The 24,022-nt window shown below is 40.1% G+C and overlaps 3 protein-coding genes across 3 annotated transcripts in view; 2 read left to right on the top strand and 1 right to left on the bottom strand.

Moving 5' to 3' along the window:
• LOC139472329 (potassium voltage-gated channel protein Shaw-like) overlaps positions 1-10,354 on the top strand; it is a 124,334-nt gene extending 113,980 nt beyond the window's left edge. Inside the window, exons 7-14 of the mRNA XM_071254782.1 lie at positions 207-329; positions 1,504-1,579; positions 2,347-2,508; positions 3,867-3,946; positions 4,754-4,912; positions 7,489-7,595; positions 8,518-8,589; positions 9,258-10,354. Coding sequence (XP_071110883.1) covers positions 207-329; positions 1,504-1,579; positions 2,347-2,508; positions 3,867-3,946; positions 4,754-4,912; positions 7,489-7,595; positions 8,518-8,589; positions 9,258-9,359 — 881 coding nt within the window. The 3' untranslated portion in view covers positions 9,360-10,354. The remainder of the gene's footprint in view (positions 1-206; positions 330-1,503; positions 1,580-2,346; positions 2,509-3,866; positions 3,947-4,753; positions 4,913-7,488; positions 7,596-8,517; positions 8,590-9,257) is intronic.
• Positions 10,355-13,847: 3,493 nt separating this feature from the next.
• Positions 13,848-17,092, bottom strand: LOC139472367 (NAD-dependent protein lipoamidase sirtuin-4, mitochondrial-like). Its single transcript, XM_071254836.1, has 4 exons — positions 17,064-17,092; positions 16,099-16,811; positions 14,360-14,503; positions 13,848-14,197 (listed from the first exon to the last, which is right to left on the bottom strand). The coding sequence occupies exons 2-4, from the start codon at positions 16,774-16,776 to the stop codon at positions 14,048-14,050; spliced, it is 972 nt and encodes a 323-aa protein (XP_071110937.1). The 5' UTR covers positions 16,777-16,811; positions 17,064-17,092; the 3' UTR covers positions 13,848-14,047.
• Positions 17,093-17,193: 101 nt separating this feature from the next.
• On the top strand, positions 17,194-23,511 carry LOC139472392 (NIF3-like protein 1). Its single transcript, XM_071254866.1, has 5 exons — positions 17,194-17,915; positions 18,628-18,778; positions 20,521-20,656; positions 21,902-22,028; positions 23,148-23,511. The coding sequence occupies exons 1-5, from the start codon at positions 17,303-17,305 to the stop codon at positions 23,417-23,419; spliced, it is 1,299 nt and encodes a 432-aa protein (XP_071110967.1). The 5' UTR covers positions 17,194-17,302; the 3' UTR covers positions 23,420-23,511.
• The last annotated feature ends 511 nt before the right edge of the window (positions 23,512-24,022 follow it).

The following is a 24,022-nucleotide window of genomic DNA, read 5'->3' as shown; positions in this document are numbered from 1 at the left end:
TCACCTCACTGCAAACAGAAGAGCCCAAGGAAATCCTGGTTTATGCTCTACCACTTTTAGGTTTTGGGTGTTGATTAACACTGCACTCAGCACTATTCCAGCTATATGACAGCAGTCTGTAAATAATCGAGTCTGGACCAGACAATCCAGTGATTGCATGAGTGCTTTGTGGAGGTATTAGTTGTAAAAGTTGAGGTTTGTTTCAGGGGAGGGTGCCGCCATCAAGCTTCTGCACCCCCGCCAGCTCATCATGTTCGGCAGTCTGCAGGGGCACAAGAAGTACATCAGTTGTCTCCTCTTCCATCCCAGAATCCATCACTACCTCTTCAGTGAGTATTGACTTGAATATTGTCAATTCTTCACAGGTACACTGCGTTCTTCCATCACCTGTGAATATATATGGCTGTGTGGTGATGTGTGTCTATTTTTAGTCAGCCAATCAAATGAGGCCATACATAACTCATGGAAGTCAGATAAGCCTTACCTGTCCACGACTCTTGTGCGATATGGAAGCAAGGTGTTGTGATGGCCGCAAGGCAGGAGCACATGTTGCACACGATGTCAAGCTAGAAACATTGACGTTTGTCAGATGTATATTGACAACGTTCCAAATTGTGAGAGATATATGCTACTTAAAAAAAATGAGGACCTCCGATTCATTTCAAGTTTTGAGGACAACAGAGAGCTTGCTATTTGGCACTTTTCTATATGCGACTGTGACATCATAATTTTGGCGTCATAATGAGCGATATGATGTCATAATGTTGACCTTCCGTGTCTTTACAGAAAAATTAGTTTTCTTTAGGCATGCCCACACTCATGTTAGCTTGCGGAGTTGCCAAGCTACATGCTTTCAGTGTCGTAAGTTTGAGTGAAGTATTATGGTGTAAACAAACTGCTTGAGCATACACAGTGCCACATTTTGTTTAAAGGCTGTTGCCAGTGATTCTGTAAATTCTGATTGACAACCCACTCAAAACACTGGACTAAACACATGCCGCTTCACTCAATATATTTGCTGACACCAAAGAGGTCACATTTTGTTTAGTCATGGTAGAATGGAGATAAACATACAGTCTACTTATTTTTTTTTAATGTAGAGCTAGTTACCATGGTTACCTGTAGGATTAACTGTTCTAAATTTAACATTTGAAACCTTGTGCTGCATGTTCCGTTCCAAATTCAATTTAAGCTGTTAAATCTACAGGTAACCATGTTCTACACTGAAGCAGGGTATGTTTATCTCCTACATCAACATGATCAAAATAAGAAATAAAGTAACATAGCATTTCTACTTGTATTTAAAATTGATAATGATATCCACAGTGTGTTAGCTAAACTGGTTTGTAAAGAGTTTGCTTGGCCATTGATTTCAAAATTTTACTTATTGGAGAACAAATGAATTAAAATATGAACTTGGAGCCCAGACGGAGCAACTTTAAGGTATCAAACACGATTTGTACTACTATAAATCAGCTGATGTTTGCCACCCACATATTCCAGGTGGCAGCAATGACGGCTTCATCATGATGTGGGACATCGGGACCCCGGACCTCTCACAGCACCGGACAGACTTCAAGTAGGTTGTACTCCCACTATATGGCAGCTGTACTACAAGGATAACAAGTACTGTACTGGAATTAGAAGTGTGTTGTTTAATGCCGCACTCAACCATATTCCATGGACCAGACATCATGAGCATTGATCTACACTATTGGGATACGATGACGTGCATCAACCAAGTCACTGAGTCTGACCATACGATCCCTTTGGTGGCCTCTTAAGACAAGCTTGGGTTACTGTAAATCAATTCTTACCTGGATCTTCATTGATTAATGGTAATGTTGTTTGTGATCGAGACCTCTACTGAAGATCAGTATTCATTGATTAATGGTAATCTCGTTTGTGATAGAGATGTCTACTGAAGATCAGTATTCATTGATTAATGGTAATCTCGTTTGTGATCGAGACCTCTACTGAAGATCAGTATTCATTGATTAATGGTAATCTCGTTTGTGATCGAGACCTCTACTGAAGATCAGTATTAATTGATTAATGGTAATCTCGTTTGTGATCGAGACCTCTACTGAAGATCAGTATTCATTGATTAATGGTAATCTCGTTTGTGATCGAGACCTCTACTGAAGATCAGTATTAATTGATTAATGGTAATCTCGTTTGTGATCGAGACCTCTACTGAAGATCAGTATTCATTGATTAATGGTAACCTGTTGTGTGGTTTAGACCTCTACTGTATTCATTGATTAATGGTAATGTGTTGTGTGGTTTAGACCTCTACTGAAGATCAGTATTCATTGATTAATGGTAATGTGTTGTGTGGTGTAGACCTCTACTGAAGATCAGCGTCCCAGGGTCCGAGGCGCTCAACCTTGAATACAGTCTGTCATCACACACACTGCTGGCGGCGTGTGAGGACGGCTGTTTCGGATGGAGCATGGGGTCAGAGTTGAAGGATGTCCACAACCGCAGAACAGCCAAAGTGATCATGTAAGATTGGGGAAGGAATACAAGTAGTTTCAGCTTCGAATAGTTTTATTTCCCGTTTGACCGATAGTCTACAAGATGCCTGCGAGGGGTCAAAAGAATTTTGCTTCAACACGACTCAAGATTTAGAACATGCCACGCCTTCTGATCATTACATACCTTGGTTAACTATAATCCTTTTAGAGATTTCAAAGTTCCATCCAAAGTTTCTTTCAAACAAGAATTGTGTTTATAACATGATACAGTCAAGTCTTGTTAATCCGACATGGTTGCATATGAATATGTCAGATTAACGAGTATGTCGGATTAACAAGATTTAGTGGTGTCAACGTTTAAATAGCATAGTCTAGAATGGAAGTCACCAGTTTGAAACTGATGCCGCAAAGTTCATAGTTTGCTAAAGGTCATTCTGACATGGTAGTGGTAGCGAGAACTTGTATCTGATTTAATGAGATTGAGGTAATCTAGGCATGTGATTAATCCTGTTTTCTTTATTTAAAGCATTAATTGTTTATTGTTAAGCAAGTGTATCTCTGCAGCTATTATTATATGCATCTACCAACCGATTTGTCACATCAAAACACAGAGATGTGTACTCATGGGCAGATGACCCCGGAGTATGCCGATCACTGTGTCGGATTAAGGAGACTGATTAATGAGTGATTTCGGTAATTTGTTGCAAATTACGTGTGTCGGAGTCGGAGTGCGAGATTAATTGGTCTAAAGAGCACTGATTTAATCGGTTCCCATCATTAGTGTCAGATAAAGCCGATTTTCGGACTAACAAGTGTCAGATTAACAGGACTTGACTGCAGTTTGAACTGTTAGCTTATCAAGGTTATCAATCTTATCAATAAAGGTTTTGTGCTGAAATACATAAAGAACTAACTGGAAACAAACAGTGATGGTACAACGATGTGTTGACATGTTTGCAGAAACAACAAGACTGAGAAAGCTAATTACATATTTTTCTCAAGAATTGAAACTAATTAATCAAAATATTAAGAAAATTTTACAATCTTCTCTGAAACTGCAAAATCCAAGGGGATGGATTGTTTATACTGACACACAATATGAAAATCCTTAATCTATCTTAATTTGAAGAGCAAGAAAATGATTTTAGCAGTAAGTATTTGCTCACTTGACAAAGAGCGATGATCCAAAATGATGTTGTGTTTGATTGTCTCATACCAAAATACACAAAAGAACTTAAGTTGATTTTGTGGCCATTTTGTCAAATATTACAAAAAATTGAACAAAGTGTTTCAGTATGGACAAACGAGTATTATTCGCAATAAAGACTTGAAACATATTCTTTTGTTTTTGATGTATATTTATGTACAGCCCTGTCTGTGTTTCAGGTCGTCGACCTATAAGTTTGACCTTCAGGGCAAGTCTGACACTGTTGATGGCCTTGCTCTGCTGCCCGGGGATGTCGTAGGTGAGAACCTCTTGAATGTTGAGTCACGATAAAGCTGGAGTACGGCACCTTAAAGATCTACAAGATCTCATGTTCAGCTTAAAGGTTGAAACTTGTGAAAAATGAACTACTGACAATGACTGAAGAAATTATTGTTACTATTGTGCTATTAGTTTGTATGTCAATACCTGTTTTTTGTTTTGTTTTGATGGGGTGGGGGGGGGGGGGGGGGTGTTATGCATATGGTTTGCAGACAAAAACATTCAAATATTGATAAGCAACTAAATGTCAGAATCATTAGTTTATATGGGTGAAAATCATGTGTGTTTACTTCAGGAATAAAATGGAGTATTCATTATTTTGATATATTATGTTTATATTCATGGATCGTTGCTCATGCTTTCAGCCACTAGTTTGGTTGCATCACTCACTCACTCACTCAGTCGCTGACTGACTCACTCACTAACTGACTCACTCACTCAGTCGCTGACTGACTGACTGACTCACTCACTCTCTGACTCACTCACTCAGTCGCTGACTCAATCACTCACTGACTCACTCAGTCGCTGACTGACTCACTCACTCCCTAGGCATAGCTGTAACATAGGTTACACTGGGACATGTAACCTTTATGGACAACGTCTTTATCGTTTGTCGGAACATTTCAGGGCCACTTCGTGTCCTCCATAGGTTAAAGACTTGATGGCTTGCATAAACCAACATTCATTCACTTAGTTTTCACTAGGTCAGCCCCTGGTTTGTCTTGTCACAGCCTCAATGCTTTTGCACTGTCTTGGACATTTCCCCAACTCACTTTTATATCTGCAGCTACCAAGTGTGTCCGATCCGGGGCAGTGCTGTTGTGGAATCTGCTGGACCACGTGAGGTCAAAGGTCAAGAGGTCAGGAGGCATCAAGGTTGAACCTCTGGCAGAGCTAGAATACACGCACACTGATGTGGAGTATCTCAACATGGGATACGGTGGCGGTATGTACACTCATACAGCTTGGGTTAGTCCTGCACCATGACCGTGGAATATATTTATTTTATGAAAAAATAATAATCTAGAAATGCATACAAAAGCAAGTCTAGCCAGCTCAAGCTAGCTCTATTCCACTGAAATCAGCATAGGGAATTTTTATATATTTTTAGAGTCAAGAAGGATACTGTGTAATATAAGATTTCAGAGACTAAATGTTAGTCTATACTTGGGTGTGTTATGTCCATTGTTTCGGCAGGTCGTTATTCTTCATATCGACCATAGCATGCTTTTGTTTGTTTTGTTTGTTGTTTATCTCCGCTCTCAGCAATATTCCAGTTATATGACGGTGGTTTGTAAATAATCGAGTCTAAACCAGCCAATCCAGTGATTGATATCATGAGCATTGATCTATGCAATTGGGATACGATGACATGCATCAACCAAGTCAGCGAGTCTGACCACCCGATCCTGTTAGTCGCCTGTTTTGACAAGCATAGTAGCCTCTTACGACAAGCATAGTCCCCAGGTCAGACAGGGAAGTGAGCCTTGGTTCACACTTTTGCATCTTCATGTAAGAGTGCATCAACTTGGTGGTCCAGGTGGTATAAGACCGTGAGTGTCTCCTCTGTGGGTGATATGCATAAATATTGCACACAGAATCTTTGTAATAGAAATATTGTCAAGGCACAATGATCTCACTAACAAAAGAAACGCAAATACCGTACATGTTGGTTAATATATGAAGACTCATATTCAAGAGATATTAGACTGGTTTGATGCACAAACGACAAACTGGTGTGTTGTGTGAATCGATGCCCATGAACGCATCACATGTGACATCCATGACTTGAGATGCACCATTTGTCTCGTGCAGGATTAGCGTGTAAAGTTTGGAAATCACATGCAGCGTATTGTAATAAGAGTACAGACACTGTAGTAACACTTGACTGATTGTTAGTTTTGTCATTAAGTGGTACACATTGGAGACATCTCTTCTTAACTTACATATTTCTCTATTTGTTTCTATGGTTCATGTTTCTTTTGGCTCCTATCAAACTCATCATTATGACTTGGGTGTGTTCCTTACATGACCTTAAGGCTGTCTGCTGGTAATAAGTGTGTCCTTTTGAAACATTTAAGTCCATCTATCACCAAAATGAAGTGATGAATCAGCGAAATCATACATTAAATTTCAAACAATCAAACATAGGGCCTTAATATCAAACCAAAAAGGAACATAATCAAATTTTATGGAAAAAATTGTTAACAGTGAGCATGGCAGTGATTTTCCTGTAAGGCCTATAGTAAAGTGTGTATTTGGCATGTGCAGGTGCAAATTGTGAATTACCCCCTTTAAGTTGAGATGTCTTCATGAATATGTATTGAAAGATGCGTTATTTAATTTCAGAATAAATTTATATTTATTGAACTTTATTTGAAGCACAGTTACTTTTTTCCGTAGCTTTGTAGACATGGTAGTGGTGACTTGTTTTCACCAATAACAGGACCTAATTAGAGGAAGAGGAGTGTTTATATTCAATGTTAAAATAACTTTATTTAGGAAAATAAGAAATATCACAATTTTGATAAATAAAAAAATATATAAAAATAATGATTTTTCCCAATTTGTCTGGCAAGGGCACTTAGCTTGGTGTTCCTTGGCCACTGTGTAATATTACTGAGTGTGGGGATAAACAGTTAATAACAAAACAAACAAATCTTCTTTCAAGTTCCTTTGCAGTCATGTAAGATAGAAACCTGGCGTGCTTTCAGTGTAGAGGTTTTTAACGTAGATAAGATACCTGTCACTTTCATTCAAAACTGAAAGCGATTGTCTGAGGTATGAAATCGAAGTCTGAAACTTCTACTCTTAAAACACACTTGTTGTATCTCCATTTTGCCATGACACAATGACAAAACGAACGCGAACTGTTTATTGTTCCTGAAGGTAAGGGCTTGGACGAGTCCAAATTTACTACCCGGGTACCCACCCCCTATTACCCGACCCTACCTGGGTACCCTCTATAGGTCTCAAGAGATGTCTGATTGGGAAGTTTTACCGTAGCCCTGTATTTAGATACACATATGAAATTATCTGAAGTTGACTGACGTTTTATCTTTATTCAAACATATAAATGTCAGAAGGAAAGCATGCATAGTCAGAGAGAAATGCGAACATTAGTGGCTTGTAGTATAGCTGCAGAGTTTTAGATAATTGTTGTCACTCAACAGTATATCACATGACTAACAACAGGTCTGGGTAGTCCAGTGGGTACCCGGGGCCTGCCCAGTAGCCACCCGACCCGAGTTACCCGTCCCAGCCCTACTGAAGGTGTTTATTCTTCCCGAAGGCGTTTATTCTTCCCGAAGGTGTTTATTCTTCCAGAAGGTGTTTATTCTTCCTGAAGGTGTTTATTCTTCCAGAAGGTGTTTATTCTTCCCGAAGGTGTTTATTCTTCCAGAAGGTGTTTATTCTTCCAGAAGGTGTTTATTCTTCCTGAAGGTGTTTATTCTTCCCGAAGGTGTTTATTCATCCCGAAGGTGTTTATTCTTCCTGAAGGTGTTTATTCCATGTTTCCAGGTCTGCTGGGAGTTGGGGATGACCTAGGAAATGTCTACATCTACAATGTTGCCACTCTGGCCCGGAAGAAAGCGTCTCCTTCTGATGACATTCTGTGCCCTTCTACGGTATGGTAACTTGGTACTCAAGTGAGACTGCTTCCTGGATGTGCCACAGAGATTATTATACGAGTGTCTGTGTGTGTGTGTCATACTGATTTTACGAAACTGGTGTAAGAATTCTTGTGTTTCCAGAGCTAGAGCGAGAATTCTTACACAATTATCCTTTTGAGCTCCCCTTAACAAAAAGCACTGATCACCACCGCTGTCCTTGAAAACAAAATTTGTCGAATGACGTGAACAATCTTCAGCTATGATGTAGTTTCTAGTGTGATGTTATTCCGACGTTACGTCACAACAAGATTCATATGACGTCAACAATGCTGTCTCAATGATAGAAACCGTAACCTGGTGTGTGAGAAGTGATATTTGCCTCGTGCATATATGATTATTGTGAACTCGGTTATGTCTAACCCTATGGGTAATATAGGGTTTTATGTCACCACTCTGTGTTGATACATTCCCGGCAGTCACGTACAGTATACCGCTCCAGTAAGGGAGGGTGCATTGTGTGACTTGGCAGTTCAAGCTGGATAGTCTTGTATATTTGTTGAAATTATGTCACCAAATGATTAAATAGTGTTGTAACATGTTAGCACTTCCTAACTGAGAAATAAAACTGATGGATGTGTTCATCAGAAGGGTGTGGGTGCCGCGTCATGGCAAAAGACATCAAAAGTTGGTACATGTTGTTACCCTACCTGTTGATGGGCATTGAGGGGCTAAAACAAGGACTGGGCGGCTCGGAGTCAGTATACTGTGTCTGAGTGGGGTATTCATGTTAAACTGCGGCATTATATCTCAATGTGCTAGCATTATAAATCGGCATCAGTCCGGACTAGTTAAACCCCATTTCGACTCACCTCTATGACTACTGATAACTTGGCTGAGGCTGTCCTGGGAGATGAGAGAGTATGTTTCTGTGTTGCAGGTAATTGAATGGCCTGAGTTAGTGGCCGACTCCCGGACTGGAATCGATGAAGAGTTGCTACACAACAAGAAGGTAAACAGCAAACTCACCATCATCTACATGTTGTATTTCCCCTGTAATGCTGGGGCAGGATTGTTACCGAGTACCTTGCCTGTTAAATTGGGGCTCAGGTGGTCACAGTTTGTGATCAGTATGTCTGTGTGTCAGCATTCCCTGACAATGGAGAGTGGCTCATGCAGTCGACCCAGGGCTTGCTCCTTTCAAAGTTCTCCCTTATCCAAACTATCTGGGCCAAAACTAAATGTTGGAGGCCATGACAGGGTGCTCCGAAAATGTCAGAACTCCTCATCCCTAAAACGTCTTTTCCTGCATCCGGAGATTAAGTGTTGGCTTCCATTTGCCTCATTTTGTGGTGATTTATCAGCAAATAAAGATTTTTGTACACAACATTACCATACTTACTCGCTGACTGATTGCTGAAAGTCAGGTTAGCCAAGATTGTGGAGTGTTATCGATCATTCAGCTGTCGGTCAGTTTGTCGTTAACTGACTCCCTGTTGAAGCTACAAGGCCTATGTGATGCTGTACAAATGATCCCAGTTATGGTGTCTCTAAATGGTTCTTACAGCATTCCAAACATTTGCATGGCCGCCATTATTTCCTCAGGTGAGCTTGAGTGCCTTGTGGCTCTATTTGACTTCTCAGACAGTTATTTAATCGTTCAAGTATCTTATTTTCCAGCAAATCGTCGTGAATGGTGTATCCATCAGTTCCAGCTCTGACTACATTGCATTTGGAACAGACAACAACCTAGTGTGTATCCTGAAGAACACACAACGATGAACACCAAAGGGAAGTAACTCTCACACGATGAACACCGAGGAGAAGTAACTCTCACACAATGATGAACAAGCTCCTTCCCAGCGCGACACCGTCGTTACACTCTTCAATCTTGAATTTTGCCCTCTAACCCCAAATATAGTAATGTTTATACTTTTGTTTATGTCTTTGGGAATGCATTCATAGTGAATTTTGAAAAGATTTACAAGTGACAATATTTCCCAGATAAATTTACCTATTTGTTTGTTTCATCACATTGGTTCGAGATTGCAGGCAAACACAAAATCACCCAACTTCTTGCTTACATTCTTACCGTACCAATTACATGATAGTTGAAATGAAATAGAAATTGAAATTAACAAACAAAGAAAATAATTTAGTTAGGGTATGTGTATTCGGCAATATGTCAGTCATCGCTTGTTTGTAAACATAACAATTCATCGGTTGTAAGTTCAACTCCAAGCATGGTTGTGGCCTGCTATCATAGAGGGGAGCTTTGGCTGGTGGCAGCGATAGTATTAGAGAGCTCCGCGAACGTGGTATCACTGTGAGGAGATTAAACGTTGGACACAAAGGGGAAGTAACTCTCACACAACAATGAACGTCAAGGGCAAGTCACAATCACATTAAATTCAGAACTTTTACTCTGATACGAAACCTCCCTGTGAAGAGAAGATCTGACAAGCTCTACAAGGTCATGTTATGTGCCGAACCAATCTTCTTGATTAATGCATGGGATCTTGAACCAAGCAGATGTCAGCTATTTAAAATGAATTAGTTTTATTTCTTTACTACTTTCAATCTAAACAGAAGAAAATCCACAAAGAACAGAAATTCTGTTGATACAATACTCTTTTTGTGTGTATATCCCATGGCGCTCAGGAATGACAGGGTGTTTAAAATACACAGCAATATGATGGCTTAACCTTTTTCATGTACATTCATAACTGAATGGTTAGTTTGTTTTCAAGATACAAAAATCATACATGTTGGTTCCTTCCTCGACTTGAAAACCAAGGGGAAGTAACTCTTCACTTGCTGTGGAGACATTGTTGTTTGTCACATTAGTCAAGCAAACACAAATACAGTCAAACACTATTATGTTGAATTTTGATGTGTCGAACTTATAGTTGTCTCAAAGTAAAAGCTTGGTCCCTGCATGTTCTTCTTTATGTATCATTTTCGATTGTGTCAAACCTCGGATAACTCGGAACTATTTACGTCGGTCCCTTCAACTTTGACACAACAGTGATTGACGGTACATTAATTTGTTAAGCTAAAATGGATTTTTTGTGATCTTTTTTAACACAGATTAAATATGATGAGATGGTTCTGGGGCAGTTTATGTTTACATCTCTTTTCTCTGTCTTGTTAGTTTTGAGGAATAATTAGGTATTATTTCCTTAGTTCTAGGAAAATGTTTATTTTAGTCAAACTCTTTTTAAAATGTTTTTACAGCTTTTGGATTTCTGTGCTTACAATTTTTAAACGCTTGTTCAAGAAATGTTATTTTTTTTAAATGTTTACCGAGGAAAACATTTATTAAAAGTTAAGCAGATTTTCAGTCCAATGTGTTAAGATGCAGATGTTATGTTTGTTAAGTACAAGGTCAACACGTAAGTGTGAAGACTTATGGTTGTACTCCCATGTTTATTGATTGTACTGTATGGCTTCTCGTGTTTTTCCAGATAAATGTCTCACCTGAATTGTTCAAACAAAATCAATAACATATTCAATCAAATTGATTCACAAGGGGAGCGTGCATGCGTGCATGTCTGTTTTTCCATGTGTGTCTACATATGTGGTGTGTGTCTGTGTGTAAATTTGAATTGTATATCTCGAAAGTGTTTTGAATATGGAAGCCCCATTACACCCCAAGGTTGCTGTATGCAGATGACCAATGTTAAAAGATACCTGTTACTAGTTTCAGTAAGTGATCAAAGAGTTCACACGTTATTGAGAGTTGTATATGTCTTGTTTGCTGGAGGAGCAGTGTCCAGTGTTACCTTGCCTTGCTTCAGGAGGAATAATGATTGGTAGCAATCATACATGCAGCAGTCAACAGTATTACTGGACACAGGTATAAACTCTCTCTGCATATGTAAGATTTGACTTATCCTTCATTACATAATGCAATCTCTTGCTGTTGTTTGCATTATGTTTGGTTTGCTTTGTTTATTGATTAACGCCTCACTCAGCAATATTCCAGCTATATGACGGCGGTCTGTAGGTAATCGAGTCTGGACAAGACAATCCAGTGATTAAAATCATAAGCATCAATCCACTCATTAGGATACGATGACATGCATCAACCAAGTCAGCGAGCCTGACCACACGATCTTGTTAGTCGCCTCTTACACCAAGCATAGTCACCTTTTATGGCAAGCATGGGTTGCTGAAGACCGATTCTACCCCGGATCTTCACGGGTTTTGCATTACCCGGGTATGTGTAACACAGGAGAAGTAGTTAAATATCACGTAATCTATCCACATCTATAAGCTGTACAGTATCGATTGTTATATGATCTTTTATAAATATTACTCAAAATAAGTTAAGAACTCCCACAATTGGAAGGCTATGGTGCATTACCCATCAGCCGTGACAGATTAACTAGAGGCCTATCATGAATTGTGGGCATTCCTTCACTTCTTTTGCGTAGTATATGTTTATGAAGTAGTTACTGTTGCTGTACAGATGGTGATCATGGAACCAGGATGTCAGTACTGGGCTGTGCAATAAATCAGTTTTAACAATGTTGGATTTCTGTTTTGAACTATTGACTGAAACCTGGTTAATCTGGACCATCAACCTTTATACCTGGTTTATCTGGACCATCTACCTGAAACCTGGACCATCTTCCTGAAACCTGGTTAATCTGGACCATCTACCAGAAACCTGGTTAATCTGGATCAACTTTCTGAAACCTCGTTAATCATGACCATCTTCCTGAAACCTCGTTAATCTAGACCATCTTCCTGAAACCTTGTTAATCTGGATCATCTACATAAAACCCCATTAATCTGGACCATCTTCCTGAAATGTGGTTAATCCGAACCATCTTCCTGAAACTTTGTTAATCTGGACCATCTTTCTGAAACCTTGTTAATCTGGACCATTTTCCTGAAGCCTAGTTAATCTGGACCATCTTCCTGAAACCTCGGTAATCTGGACCCTCTGCCTGAAACCATGTTAATCTGGACCATCTTTCTGAAACTTTGTTAATCTGGACCATCTTTCTGAAACCTTGTTAATCTGGACCATTTTCCTGAAGCCTAGTTAATCTGGACCATCTTCCTGAAACCTCGGTAATCTGGACCCTCTGCCTGAAACCATGTTAATCTGGACCATCTTTCTGAAACTTTGTTAATCTGGACCATCTTTCTGAAACCTCATTAATCTGGTCCATCTTCCTGAAACTTTGTTAATCTGGACCATCTTCCTGAAACCTGGTTAATCTGGATTGATCCAACAAACTATGAAAAGGTGCCAGAATACTGAAACATTAACAGATTAAATGAGATTAGTTATGTCAAGGACTGCCTTGATTCCCCAATTCATCCAGTGGTTCGTAAGAGAACTCAAGGTAAAACACAATGATCAATAATTGTGTATTCAGTGCTATTGATACATACTACAGTCGGCATCATAAGCAATGGACCCGTGAAGATTCCGATCCCAATTGCGTGGATCGATGCTCATGATATCAATCACTGGATTGTCTGGTCCAGGCTCGATTATTTACAGACTGCCGTCATATAGCTGGAATATTGCTGAGTGCAGCGTTAAACAACAAACCAACCAACCAACCAATCATAAGCAATGAGTATTGGCAGTTTGCCGATTTTTCCTGAGCTGGCTTAATGAATGTTTATATACATGTGCTCTTTCCTGGTCGTCGCGCCAAGTGAGGGCACTAGCCCCAAACTGGGTTACGAGCTACCACTGAAGTACTCATGTCAAACACAAGCCATCATAATGTGAGCATAAAGGAGAGGGATAAGATAAATGTATGACTGTAATGGTTATGAAACTTCCTGTGTGTCTTATCAAGATATTTTGAAAGATTTATCATTTATTAGAACATATACAATGAATATACAAGGGGCCATTGTTACAAACATTCTCAGAATTAAACATTACTTTTAATTGTAGAAAAAATTGAGAATTCTCTTAGAGTTACTCAATAAAAAGACTCTTCAGACATAAGTTTACTCTTGGAGTGAGCAGAACTTGGGAGTCCTCACAGAGCTCTAAGTAATTAAGAATTTTCTTAAGTCTACAAAATGGCTGCCGCGTGACATTGCAGCCGTTGTTAGACATTTTCAAGAACAGAAATATGGTTTATCGACATGCAATCACCATGTATAATCAAAAGAAATGCAGTAGCACTTGGGCTGCAAATTGCAATTACACTCACCTTGCACTATTCAGCAACATGTATATGGATAACAGGGTCAGCAGTGTCATAATTCTACCTCTGAATCTGCTAATATTTCTAAAAATAGCATGGGGATTTCCCTGGTCATGATCACAATCCAAACAAAGAGTTCCTCTCACAGTATTACTTTCCACTCAGTTAAAAGTTACACTATTATCACTACACTCTTGCGTGTAACTCTCAGCCAAGAATGACCTCCGTAAGTTAAGAGTATTATTGAAATGAGAATGTTTTTAACTACGGCCGCAGGTCTTACACTTGTATTTTGGGTAATATGTCCCCACATATAGCTGATATCTTGAGCTGAGCCAGATCGTCTGCTCTGGTTCTTCCTATGTTCACAATAGCGACCGGTTTACTCTCGTTGTGGGCCCTGTTGACAAACCGATAGCCAGAATACACCTGAAACAGCAGGTCAGTCAAATGGAGCAACATGGAGATGTATTTTACATACTGGCATGGTAAAGTAATTACCAATTCAGTAAATAACATTGACAAAAATACAGGTGACCCAACTCTGGAGAACTATTGAATGGCAAACCCGTGAAGATCCGTGTAACATACCTCCAAGGATGAACCTATGACCAGCACTGCATCACTTTCAGAGACTTTTCTAAAGACGAGGTCCACAATGTGTCGCGCAACGTTGTCTCCAAAGAATATTATCTCAGGTTTGAGAACTCCACCACAGCTGTCACATGTGGGCACCTTAAAAGAGAAGATCCGGGGTAGAAAAGGTCTTCAGCTACCCATGCTTGCTGTAAAAAGTGACTATGCTTGTCGTAAGAGGCGACTTACAGGATCGGGTGGTCAGGCTCGCTGACTTGGTTGAAGCATATCATCGTATCCCAATTGTGTGGATCGATGCTTATGATATTCAATTATTTACAGGTCGCCGCTGGAATATTCCTGAGTGCGACGTTAAACAACAAACCACACCCAACTTTAAAAGATGGACATGACAAAAAGAAATTTAAAAACATAAATATATGACAAGTGTTTTATTAAATGTAAAATCTACAATAGATTATGTTCACGTACTGGACAGAAGTGAGCGATGTTCCCTCTATGTGTTGTACAAAAGTGTCTGTATTGAAATTTGTTGCCTTCATGATGCATTTAGGTAAGATGTCATTTCACTTGAAACATACTGAAAGATTTATATATTTTAGTCAATAGTGAAAACATGTTTGTACTTGACACACAAGAAATCAACAGTCTGAAGCCACTGACCCCTCCCTGATGAATGTATCAGAAACACAGACTTGTTTGTTTAACATCACACTCTGCAATATTGAACCTTTATGAAGACTGCTAGTAACATACCGTATTTGATGTAATAAGCGCTCAGGGCGCTCTCAAAATTAGAAATAGGGGGCTCTTATTAGAATATAATTTTGGTGAGAAAAAAAACAGGTTGAAAGATCGTAAATTTTGTGATTTATGCTGACAGCCTGAAAAACTACAAAAGAAAAGTATTATACACGACAGATATATTTTCCAGAATTTAATTGCCCATAATTAAGGGTGCATATAACACACGAGCGCATATCATACACGAATAAATAAGTGTTCACTGATCAATCGGAAGGGGTGCTAATTGGGATTGTTCACTAGACAATATATTAGCAAATATTGCCGTGGGCGCTTATTAGAGCGGGGCGCTTATTACGTCGAATACGGTAATTGAATTTTCACCAGACAAACCAGAGATTGATATTATCAGCAACAATCCCTGGCACGAAGACATGAAATCAAGTTACAAAGTCTGACCACCAATCCATTAGGTCACCTCTTGTGACCAGCATATGTTGGTTGGGACCTTTTCTAACCCGGAATCCCCACAAGGTCAGAAACATAGAGCTGTTCATATTAAAGTGTTAAAATAATTCTCTGTTTACTGTCTGTTATGAGAGCCAAGAACATCGCTTACTTGATCCAAGCATTTATATCATATTATACACGTACAGCCATTTCATAACCAAGTTTGGGCGGTCGGGTAGCCTGGTGGTTAAAGCGTTCACTCGTCATGCCGAAGACCCGGGTTCGATTCCCGACATGGGTACAATGTGTGAAGCCCATTTCTGGTGACCCCTGTCGTGATATTGCTGGAATATTGCTAAAAGCAGCGTAAAACCTCACTCACTGACTCATAACCAAGTTAAACTGAATATAAGGTGATAAATTAAACAATTGTAGGTACTCAGGGACAATAACCTGGTTTGAGGCTGTGTGTTTTGTTCGAGTTGGAATGGATATCTAATTATTATATTACTCTGATCAAACAAAACACAAACTATTACCTGAAAGCCTTGGACTTGTTCAGTAGACAGAGCCACATCACCATCAGGGGCCATCTCAAAAGACTCTGCATGCCATTTAGGGTTTCTGTCTTTTATCAGCTCCTGCATTTCGTTTCTCGGCAAGACCTTCCGACACGACAGACACTCCACCCTGTGTGCACTCCCATGTAACTCAGTCAGCTGTGTACTGCCAGCTTTGTAGTGCAACGCATCAACATTCTGTGTCACCAGCCACGACACCTTTCTCTTCTTCTCCCAAGAACTTAAAGTCAAATGGGACTTGTTGGGGGAAAAGGAGGAGAATCGGGGCCATCCTACAAAATTCCTTGCCCAGTACCGCTGACGGATCTTTGCGTCTTTCAAAAAATCTACATACTGTACAGGTCTGTTGGAGCTTGTGGCGTACAGACCTACTCCCTCCGACCTGTAGTCCGGAATTCCACTTTCAGTGGAGATTCCTGCCCCTGTTAATACTAGGAGGCGTTCACTCCTGTCCATAAACTGCTGTAAAGATTCGATCTCTTCCTCTGAAGCTGGTTGGCTGTTTGGAACAAACTTTGTTGACGTTGCAACTTTTGATGGCATTTTGGAAGAATTTGAAAACTGTCGAAAACACAGTTGGCAACATTTCAGAATCTTCGACCTATTGTGAGGTAGTGAGACGTTTAATACTGACATTTCTTTCTTGTGTAGTTGTAAACGAGGATTTTTATCTGAAATAAAATATATTTAAATTTTTGAAAAAAAATAACCTGCGTTATAATATTGAGTGATCAACGGCACCATGACAACACAAAATGACTTCTGTCGACTCTTTTGTCCAGTGACACGGGCAGCATTTGACATTTCACGATAACAATTGTTTCTAGATTCCATCAAGCTTTACAGTTTCAATTTATGTGTATTCGTGCGTAAATCCATATCAGAACGTCCGCTATGGACCACTGCGATTTGTTTTAACTTACACAACACTACGGTGCTCAATGTCAAAAAAAGAGAAGATTAGAGTTATCTTCCTTGCCATAGCCAAGCTCCATTCCAGCGCGTGCCACCTTCTCTATACACCCACGAAAAGCGGCATCGCTGTAAGGAACTTGAACTAATCGGAAGCACGCGAAGGCAACCAAAACAAACGACAGGGTGGACAGATTATGTTTTGGTTAATGGCTAATGTATCAGTGATTACTTAATACAACCACTTTTAATGTCTTTGCAGTCTTTAACGTCATGGATATCAAAAATCAATAATTCGCGAACTGTCAATGTAGTAGTGGCAATACTTCAGGATTCCCACACAACCATTAACGCACCTGTCACAAGTGAGCCTGCAGCCTCTTTTTCTAAAAGCAAAAGTGGTAGCTATACGTGTCGGTATTTAAGCGTTTCAAGATTAGGCCGGTTGCAGCAACAGTTTCTACCGTGTATCACCAAGAAGAACTTCTTACATACTTCACCTGAAGGAATGGAACTGAAAAAGGTTGTAAACATTCTCAACGACTTTGCAAACACTAGTTTGGCGGAGAGTTGGGACAACGTGGGTCTCCTCACTGAACCCTCCGCCCCTCACAGCGTGAGGACCATTCTACTCACAAATGACTTGACCCCGCTGGTCCTGGATGAGGCCATAGACAAGAACGCGGACATGATTCTGTCCTACCATCCTCCCATCTTCTCCCCCATGAAGAGGCTGACGCAGAAGTCGTGGAAGGAAAAGCTGATTGTGAAATGCATTGAGAAGAGAATTGCCATCTACTCTCCACATACCTGTTACGATGCTCTCAGTGGAGGTGTCAATGACTGGCTGATCAGTGCATTTGGTGAGAATCTGAACATGATCTTCTCTGTCACCAGTGACCATCCTCCTCAATTATTTTGGGTATTCGATATCGTTTTTGGAGAGGTATTGACAGACCACAGACCTATATAGTAGTACAATATTCAGGGTATTATATCTCATTTGTATCATAATGAATACCCTGGAACCATTTATTACGATAGCTTTGTTTAAGAAATGACATCACCCCCTCAACTACTCCCTAACTTCGTAAGAAAGTAATTTGAATGGATGGCTTTTTTTCACTGTTGTGCATTTCAAATTAGACTCAATGGCAGCAAATGGGTCCAGGGTATTTGTCATAAGAGACTGGAGATAAAATACCTGGATAGTCTTGGAGGAGTCACCATGTTCTATCATTACATACCAGCTTGTGGATGTTGTAGTTTCAAGGTAAAGCAGCAGGAACTAGCATTTAATAAAAGGGGGACTTAACTTTGTCAAAAGTGCAGTGTCAGCAAGTTTGAGTCAGACATGCAAACCCCAATTTGTTATCTAACTTAGGCTTTATGATGTACAATGTATGTATCCTGCTGTGGGGGCTCGGGGTTAGAAAAGGCCCCCACCAACATTCGCTTGTAAGAGGTGACCATGGTGACTGAATGAATTGGGTGCTGCTCCTTGGTGAGTTGGTATATTGATAGTGCTACAAGTTGAGGTAAGATGTCCTACAGTTGTTCATGGATATATTGTAGACATGAAGAACACTAAGCCAGTGGAGCAGAGTGAAGGCTGCGGAGAGTTTGGTTGCCAGGTAGACATTGTCACGGAAACAGCTGGTGCCTCCAAGCTTGTCCTGGCACTCACAGACAAATCCATACCCAGGAGAATCACCACAAGCGCTCTGTGAGTAAACTCAACAACACTTAAACGCCCATGGGGATAGGTCCTCATCAGCTTGTCATAATAGGCGATTTAACAGATAGGCTGTTCAGACTTTGTGACATCATACCCTGATGGCATGGATTGCTGCTCATATCAGTCGACCCTTGAAGATCCGGGGTAGAATAGGTATTCAGCAACCCATGCTTGCCATAAAAGGCGACTATGCTTGTCGTAAAACGCGATTAACGGGATCGGGTGGTCAGACTCGCTGACTTGGTTGATGCATGTCATCAATCCCAATTGCATGGATCGATGCTCATGATATTAATCAGTGGATTGTCTGGTCCAGACACGATTATTTACAGACCGCCGTCATATAGCTGGAATATTGCTGAGTGCGGCATTTAACAACAAACAAACAAACCAACCAATCATATCAGTCACTGGTTTGTCTGGTCCAGACTTGATTGTTTACAGGCTGCCATCATATAGAGCAAAGTGATGCAGCTTTTTATCTTCCAAAACTGATGCCAATTTCTAACGCTGAGAATTATGCTTGTGTGTCATCATACTCCCATGTAGGGGTGTCACGATAAATCGAAATATCGATGTAATGCTATTGGTAAGCACTTAAAGTCAATAAATCGATTGTTAAATCAGTTTCCGATCACTAGTATCGATTTCAATTAGGAATATTGATAGTCTCGATTGTACATACTACATGCAATGCTGTTCAAATTTGTTTTTCTTTTGATCAAGAGTGGCAGTAATTTACACATGGTAATGTGGAAGTTTCTTTTTCTTAAATTATTAGGGTAAAGAAAAAACAAACCTGTCATATCTCAAACCTTACTTTTTATTTGTTGTTATGGTTATCACATTCATAGGGAACTTCAGTTCCAAGGTTTAATTCAACTCTAAAATCCATCTTAAATGATACACTGAAAACTATCGATATTTATCGCAATAGTTGCTTGCAATATCAATAGTTATCGCAATAGTTTCTTTCAATATCAATAGTTATTGCAATAGTGATTTCCAGACCAATAGTCACCTCTACTGCCATGCTCCCATGACCCCAGTGACTATACAGTCTTGATGAAGACCAAACTCTCAGTTGTGTCTTAAGTGAGTCGGCCATGGGTGGCCCAGTCATCTAAGGTGCAGCAATTTGCTGTCTAGAGTTGCCTCCCTTTTCCGTGCCAAAAACCTATGATAGATTGTTTGAATCCCAGATTCACCCTGATGATGTTTCCTGGTTTGTAAGCACTATACATGTGGATTTCACCAAAGGGTTAGGCCTGTATCACTTTGGGCTTTCCTGACAAACTTTTTATGAATGAAACATGCTCACTCATTTGGACGGGTACCCAACTCTCAACTGTGCCCCGGTGCACTCTTACTGAGTTGTCATTCTGAATGATGCAGTGGTTTTCAATTACTTGCCTGTAATACTTACACTCGATGAAGGTTTAAGGTGTTTGAGGTTTCACTACTGTTCAACACATTCAAGACGCTGGTTTTATTACTGTTTACAAACGGAAAAAGCTTGAAGAATGATTTTGGATGATAAAAAGAATCTGACCCGATTGTCTTTTAACATCCATCTTCCTGAGGCAAGGGCGTTAACTGACTATAAAAGTCCAGTTTCCACCCTTGCCGAAGAAGGCTGAAATTTCCAGGTTCGATTGTAGTACCTACTCGGTGAATGTTTAAGGTGTTTAAGGGTTTCAATACTGTTCAACACATCTGTTTTATGAAAGGTCATTGCATGAGAAGACGGAGCAAGACGTGACCCGAGTGAGTGTGTCATGCAGCAAGAGTGACGTCCCTCGGCTGGTGGACAGTGCCCAGTCCCACCCAGGGGTGGTCAGTATAGAGAAGCGGCAGATAGAGAAGGTACGTTGATTAGGAGTCCACGTTAAATTGGTCCACAGCAACAGTCAATCTCATTCAAATCAGACCCTAGTTCTGACAGGTGACGCTACAGGTAAACAAAGCTCTGAGGACATCCCATGACTGATCCCGTCAAAATTACCTTTTTTACGACCAATCAGAACGTTGCTTACCAGATCATGAAAGTGACAGTTGGAATGTGTTTTCTAATCATGCAACCTCGAGACATTTAACACGGGGTATCCTGACAGAAAGTTATGGGCTTTATGACTGAATCCATTCAATCTCGGTCATCTATTAGCCATTCCAGAATGTTCTTTGTTCAGTTTTCAAATTTTTAATCAAGAATTTGTCAAAATATGTTTCGAAGCTTAATGGCCAGTTTGAACATTTATAGCACAAGAAAGCTGCCTTCTGATTGGCTAATGTCAACTTCTTGTCATTCATACCATTGGTCAGTCAAAATTTACGAATGGTCGGTCTGACATGACCCGTAATGGGATGTCCTCAGATCTTTTTTTAGCTGTTGCAAGAACTATGATTTTATTGAGCTTACAGCAACTGTATGCGAAATAGTCACCTGCCTATCCTGACTTGCTTCTGGAATTTTAATGGTGATTTGTTTATACTCTTTAATAGTTGATCAAAATGAAAGATTGATTGTTTGTTGTTTAACGCCACACTCAGCAATATTCCAGCTGTACGATGGCGGTCTGTAAACAGACAATCCAGTTATTGACATCATGAACATCGATCCATGCAATTGGGATACGATGACATGCATCAACCAAGTCAGTGAGCCTGACCCCCTGATCCTGTTAGTCGCCTCTTACGACACGCATAGTCGCCAAAATGAAAGAAACAAAATGAAAGAAGTTCTCCCGTTTCTGTACAGCCATCAAATATAAAAAAAATAATATCTGTAACGAATTGAGGTTGTGCATATAAACTGCAATATGAAAGGCCAATACCCATCACTACCAGCAATATGACAGCTGTATGATGGCATCTTATAAACAATTGAGTCGGCCAATCCACTGTTAGAAAATATGTGTATATTTATTAGCAACTATCCATGCTGTTAGGATATGTTGTGTTCATGTGATGTAATTATCACTTCAGAATGGGGTGACTTTTTAACATTTCAAACCAGGAAACCCACGAAGATATTTAGTAAGAGAGATTTAATAGTGAATTTCCTAAACTGTTGACAGTGAAATAATCATGTTTGTCAATTGTCACGTACAGGTTCCACTGGTGGGCTATGGCATGGGACGTGTAGGGAAACTCACTTCACCCCTCAGTCTCGCAGAAGCTGTAGAGAGAGTGAAGACGCATCTGGGTCTGGAGCATGTCCGGCTGGCGTCTGCATCTGGTAAGTGCCTAACACGCGCCTAACATGCTGTTTGGACATTTATTATACCCCCGACCTTTTAGGTTGGGGGGTATATAGTTATACTGAGGTTCCGTCAGTCCGTACGACTGAAAACTTTGCCTGCGCGATTTCACTTAAACTTTTCAGTGGATTCATCTCAAACTTAGTATATATAATCTGTGTCATATGGAGGGGTGCAGTCAAAAGAAAAAAAAATGTTTTTATGAATTTTCCATTTTTTTATGAATTTTTCAAACCCTAACCCTGTCAATTATTTAATTTGAAACTACTGACACACTAGGCGGGTCGGGGGTTTTAGTGAGCCACGCTCAAATTTAAATGTATGACTGTGCAAACGACACAGTTAAAATAAGTTCCTGGTGCCTGAAGGAACATGGTTTTTAAGCAGATATGTGTATAATATATAGTCAGTGATGAACACACTTTCACAAAAGTAAACTGGGCAGTCCTTTGGAAAACAAACATAGTAATATATTTATGAGTCACAAACTTATCTGGGGGATTCAGAAAGAATCGGTTGGTGCAAAGAACAAAGATGCCATCATATGGTTGACAAAGCTTGACCAGACATTGAGGAACTCTCTAGCACTACACTACATTGTTCATTGAGTGCTTTGTTATGTGATGTCATTGCAACACAGGCATGAGAAAGAGATCAGAGATTAACTTGGGTTTTGTTTTCCCTTGACTGCTGTTCTCGGAATAATCCTGTGTAGAGAACCTGAGGGGACGACATGACCTGACATAAATGTGTCACTTTATTGATTAAATCAAGGGACATCCTCGCAATAGATTAGGTAGAATAGGTCTTCAGCAACGCATGCTTGCCGTAAAAGGTGACTATGCTTGTCGTAAAAGGTGACTAACGGGATCGGGTGGTCAGGCTCGCTGACTTGGTTGATGCATGTCATCGATCCCAATTGCGTGGATCGATGCTCATGAGGTCAATCACTGGATTGTCTGGTCCAGACTTGATTATTTACAGACCGCCGTCATATAGCTGGAATATTGCTGTGTGCGGCGTTAAACAACAAACCAACCAACCAACATCCTCGCAATAATTTCATTATTTATGGTACTGGTATTTGGTTTGTTCAGGCATTGACAAGGTCGGCTCCGTGGCTGTGTGTGCAGGGTCTGGATCTAGCGTTCTGCGTGGTGCCAAGGCCGATCTATTCGTGACTGGGGAGATGTCACATCATGATGTACTCAACGCCGTCAGTAACGGCATCAGCGTCATTCTGTGTGAGCACACCAACACAGAGAGGGGCTATCTCAAAGAGCTGAAAGGGAAATTTTCCAGCCTGATGTCAGATCAAGTACAGATCCTTGTGTCAGAGACCGACTCAGATCCATTGAAAACTGTGTAATGAGAACGAAAATACAAACCGTAAAATATACCGAGATGAGTCAGGTTTACTTGTATCAGATCCCTTGAAAACTAAATAATAACAAAAATACATGTACCAGGGCTGGATCATATGCATGTATGATTGTTAAATTTATGAGTGTGTGCCACAATGTGATTGGTTGAAACACTGTGAAATGAATTTCATAGCAATGAAATCTTCTGAGGTTTAACTGCTTATAAATATTTTTTCATTTTTTTCACCCTGTGGAGATTCTGGGTAGAAATAGCGTTCCACAACCTACGGTATATACATCAAGATGTCTGGCTCGTTGGCATGCTTGGCATTGTTTGTTTGTTTGTTGTTTAACGCCACACTCAGCAATATTCCTGTTATATGATGGTGGTCTGTAAATAATCGAGTCTGGACCAGACAATCCAGTGATTGACATCATGAGCATTGGTCCACGCAAATGGGATCAATGACATTCATCAGGCAAGGCAGCAAGCCTAACCACCCAATCACCATATACGGCTATCATAGGTTGCTGAGGATCTATTCTATCCCGGATCTTCACGGGTCTTGTGTCATCGTACCACAAAGATTGGAGGATTGCTACTCCTA

The sequence above is a fragment of the Haliotis cracherodii genome, unplaced genomic scaffold, assembly GCF_022045235.1.
Source record: "Haliotis cracherodii isolate W230 unplaced genomic scaffold, xgHalCrac1.p SCAF_24, whole genome shotgun sequence".
In the NCBI taxonomy this organism is placed as follows: Eukaryota; Metazoa; Mollusca; class Gastropoda; order Lepetellida; family Haliotidae; genus Haliotis; species Haliotis cracherodii.
Note: the sequence above shows the minus strand (reverse complement) of the source record. Positions and strands in the feature narration are given on the sequence as shown.

Excerpts from the sequence above, each read along its gene's own strand:
- LOC139472367 (XM_071254836.1), bottom strand. The coding sequence starts at position 16,776 with ATGTCAGTATTAAACGTCTCACTACCTCACAATAGGTCGAAGATTCTG. Across the intron at positions 14,504-16,098 it reads AACAAGTCCAAGGCTTTCAG|GTGCCCACATGTGACAGCTG; the intron begins GTAATAGTTTGT and ends TTCTCTTTTAAG. Across the intron at positions 14,198-14,359 it reads TCATAGGTTCATCCTTGGAG|GTGTATTCTGGCTATCGGTT; the intron begins GTATGTTACACG and ends CTGCTGTTTCAG.
- LOC139472392 (XM_071254866.1), top strand. The coding sequence starts at position 17,303 with ATGTCTTTGCAGTCTTTAACGTCATGGATATCAAAAATCAATAATTCG. Across the intron at positions 20,657-21,901 it reads AGAAGCGGCAGATAGAGAAG|GTTCCACTGGTGGGCTATGG; the intron begins GTACGTTGATTA and ends TGTCACGTACAG. Across the intron at positions 22,029-23,147 it reads CCGGCTGGCGTCTGCATCTG|GCATTGACAAGGTCGGCTCC; the intron begins GTAAGTGCCTAA and ends TGGTTTGTTCAG.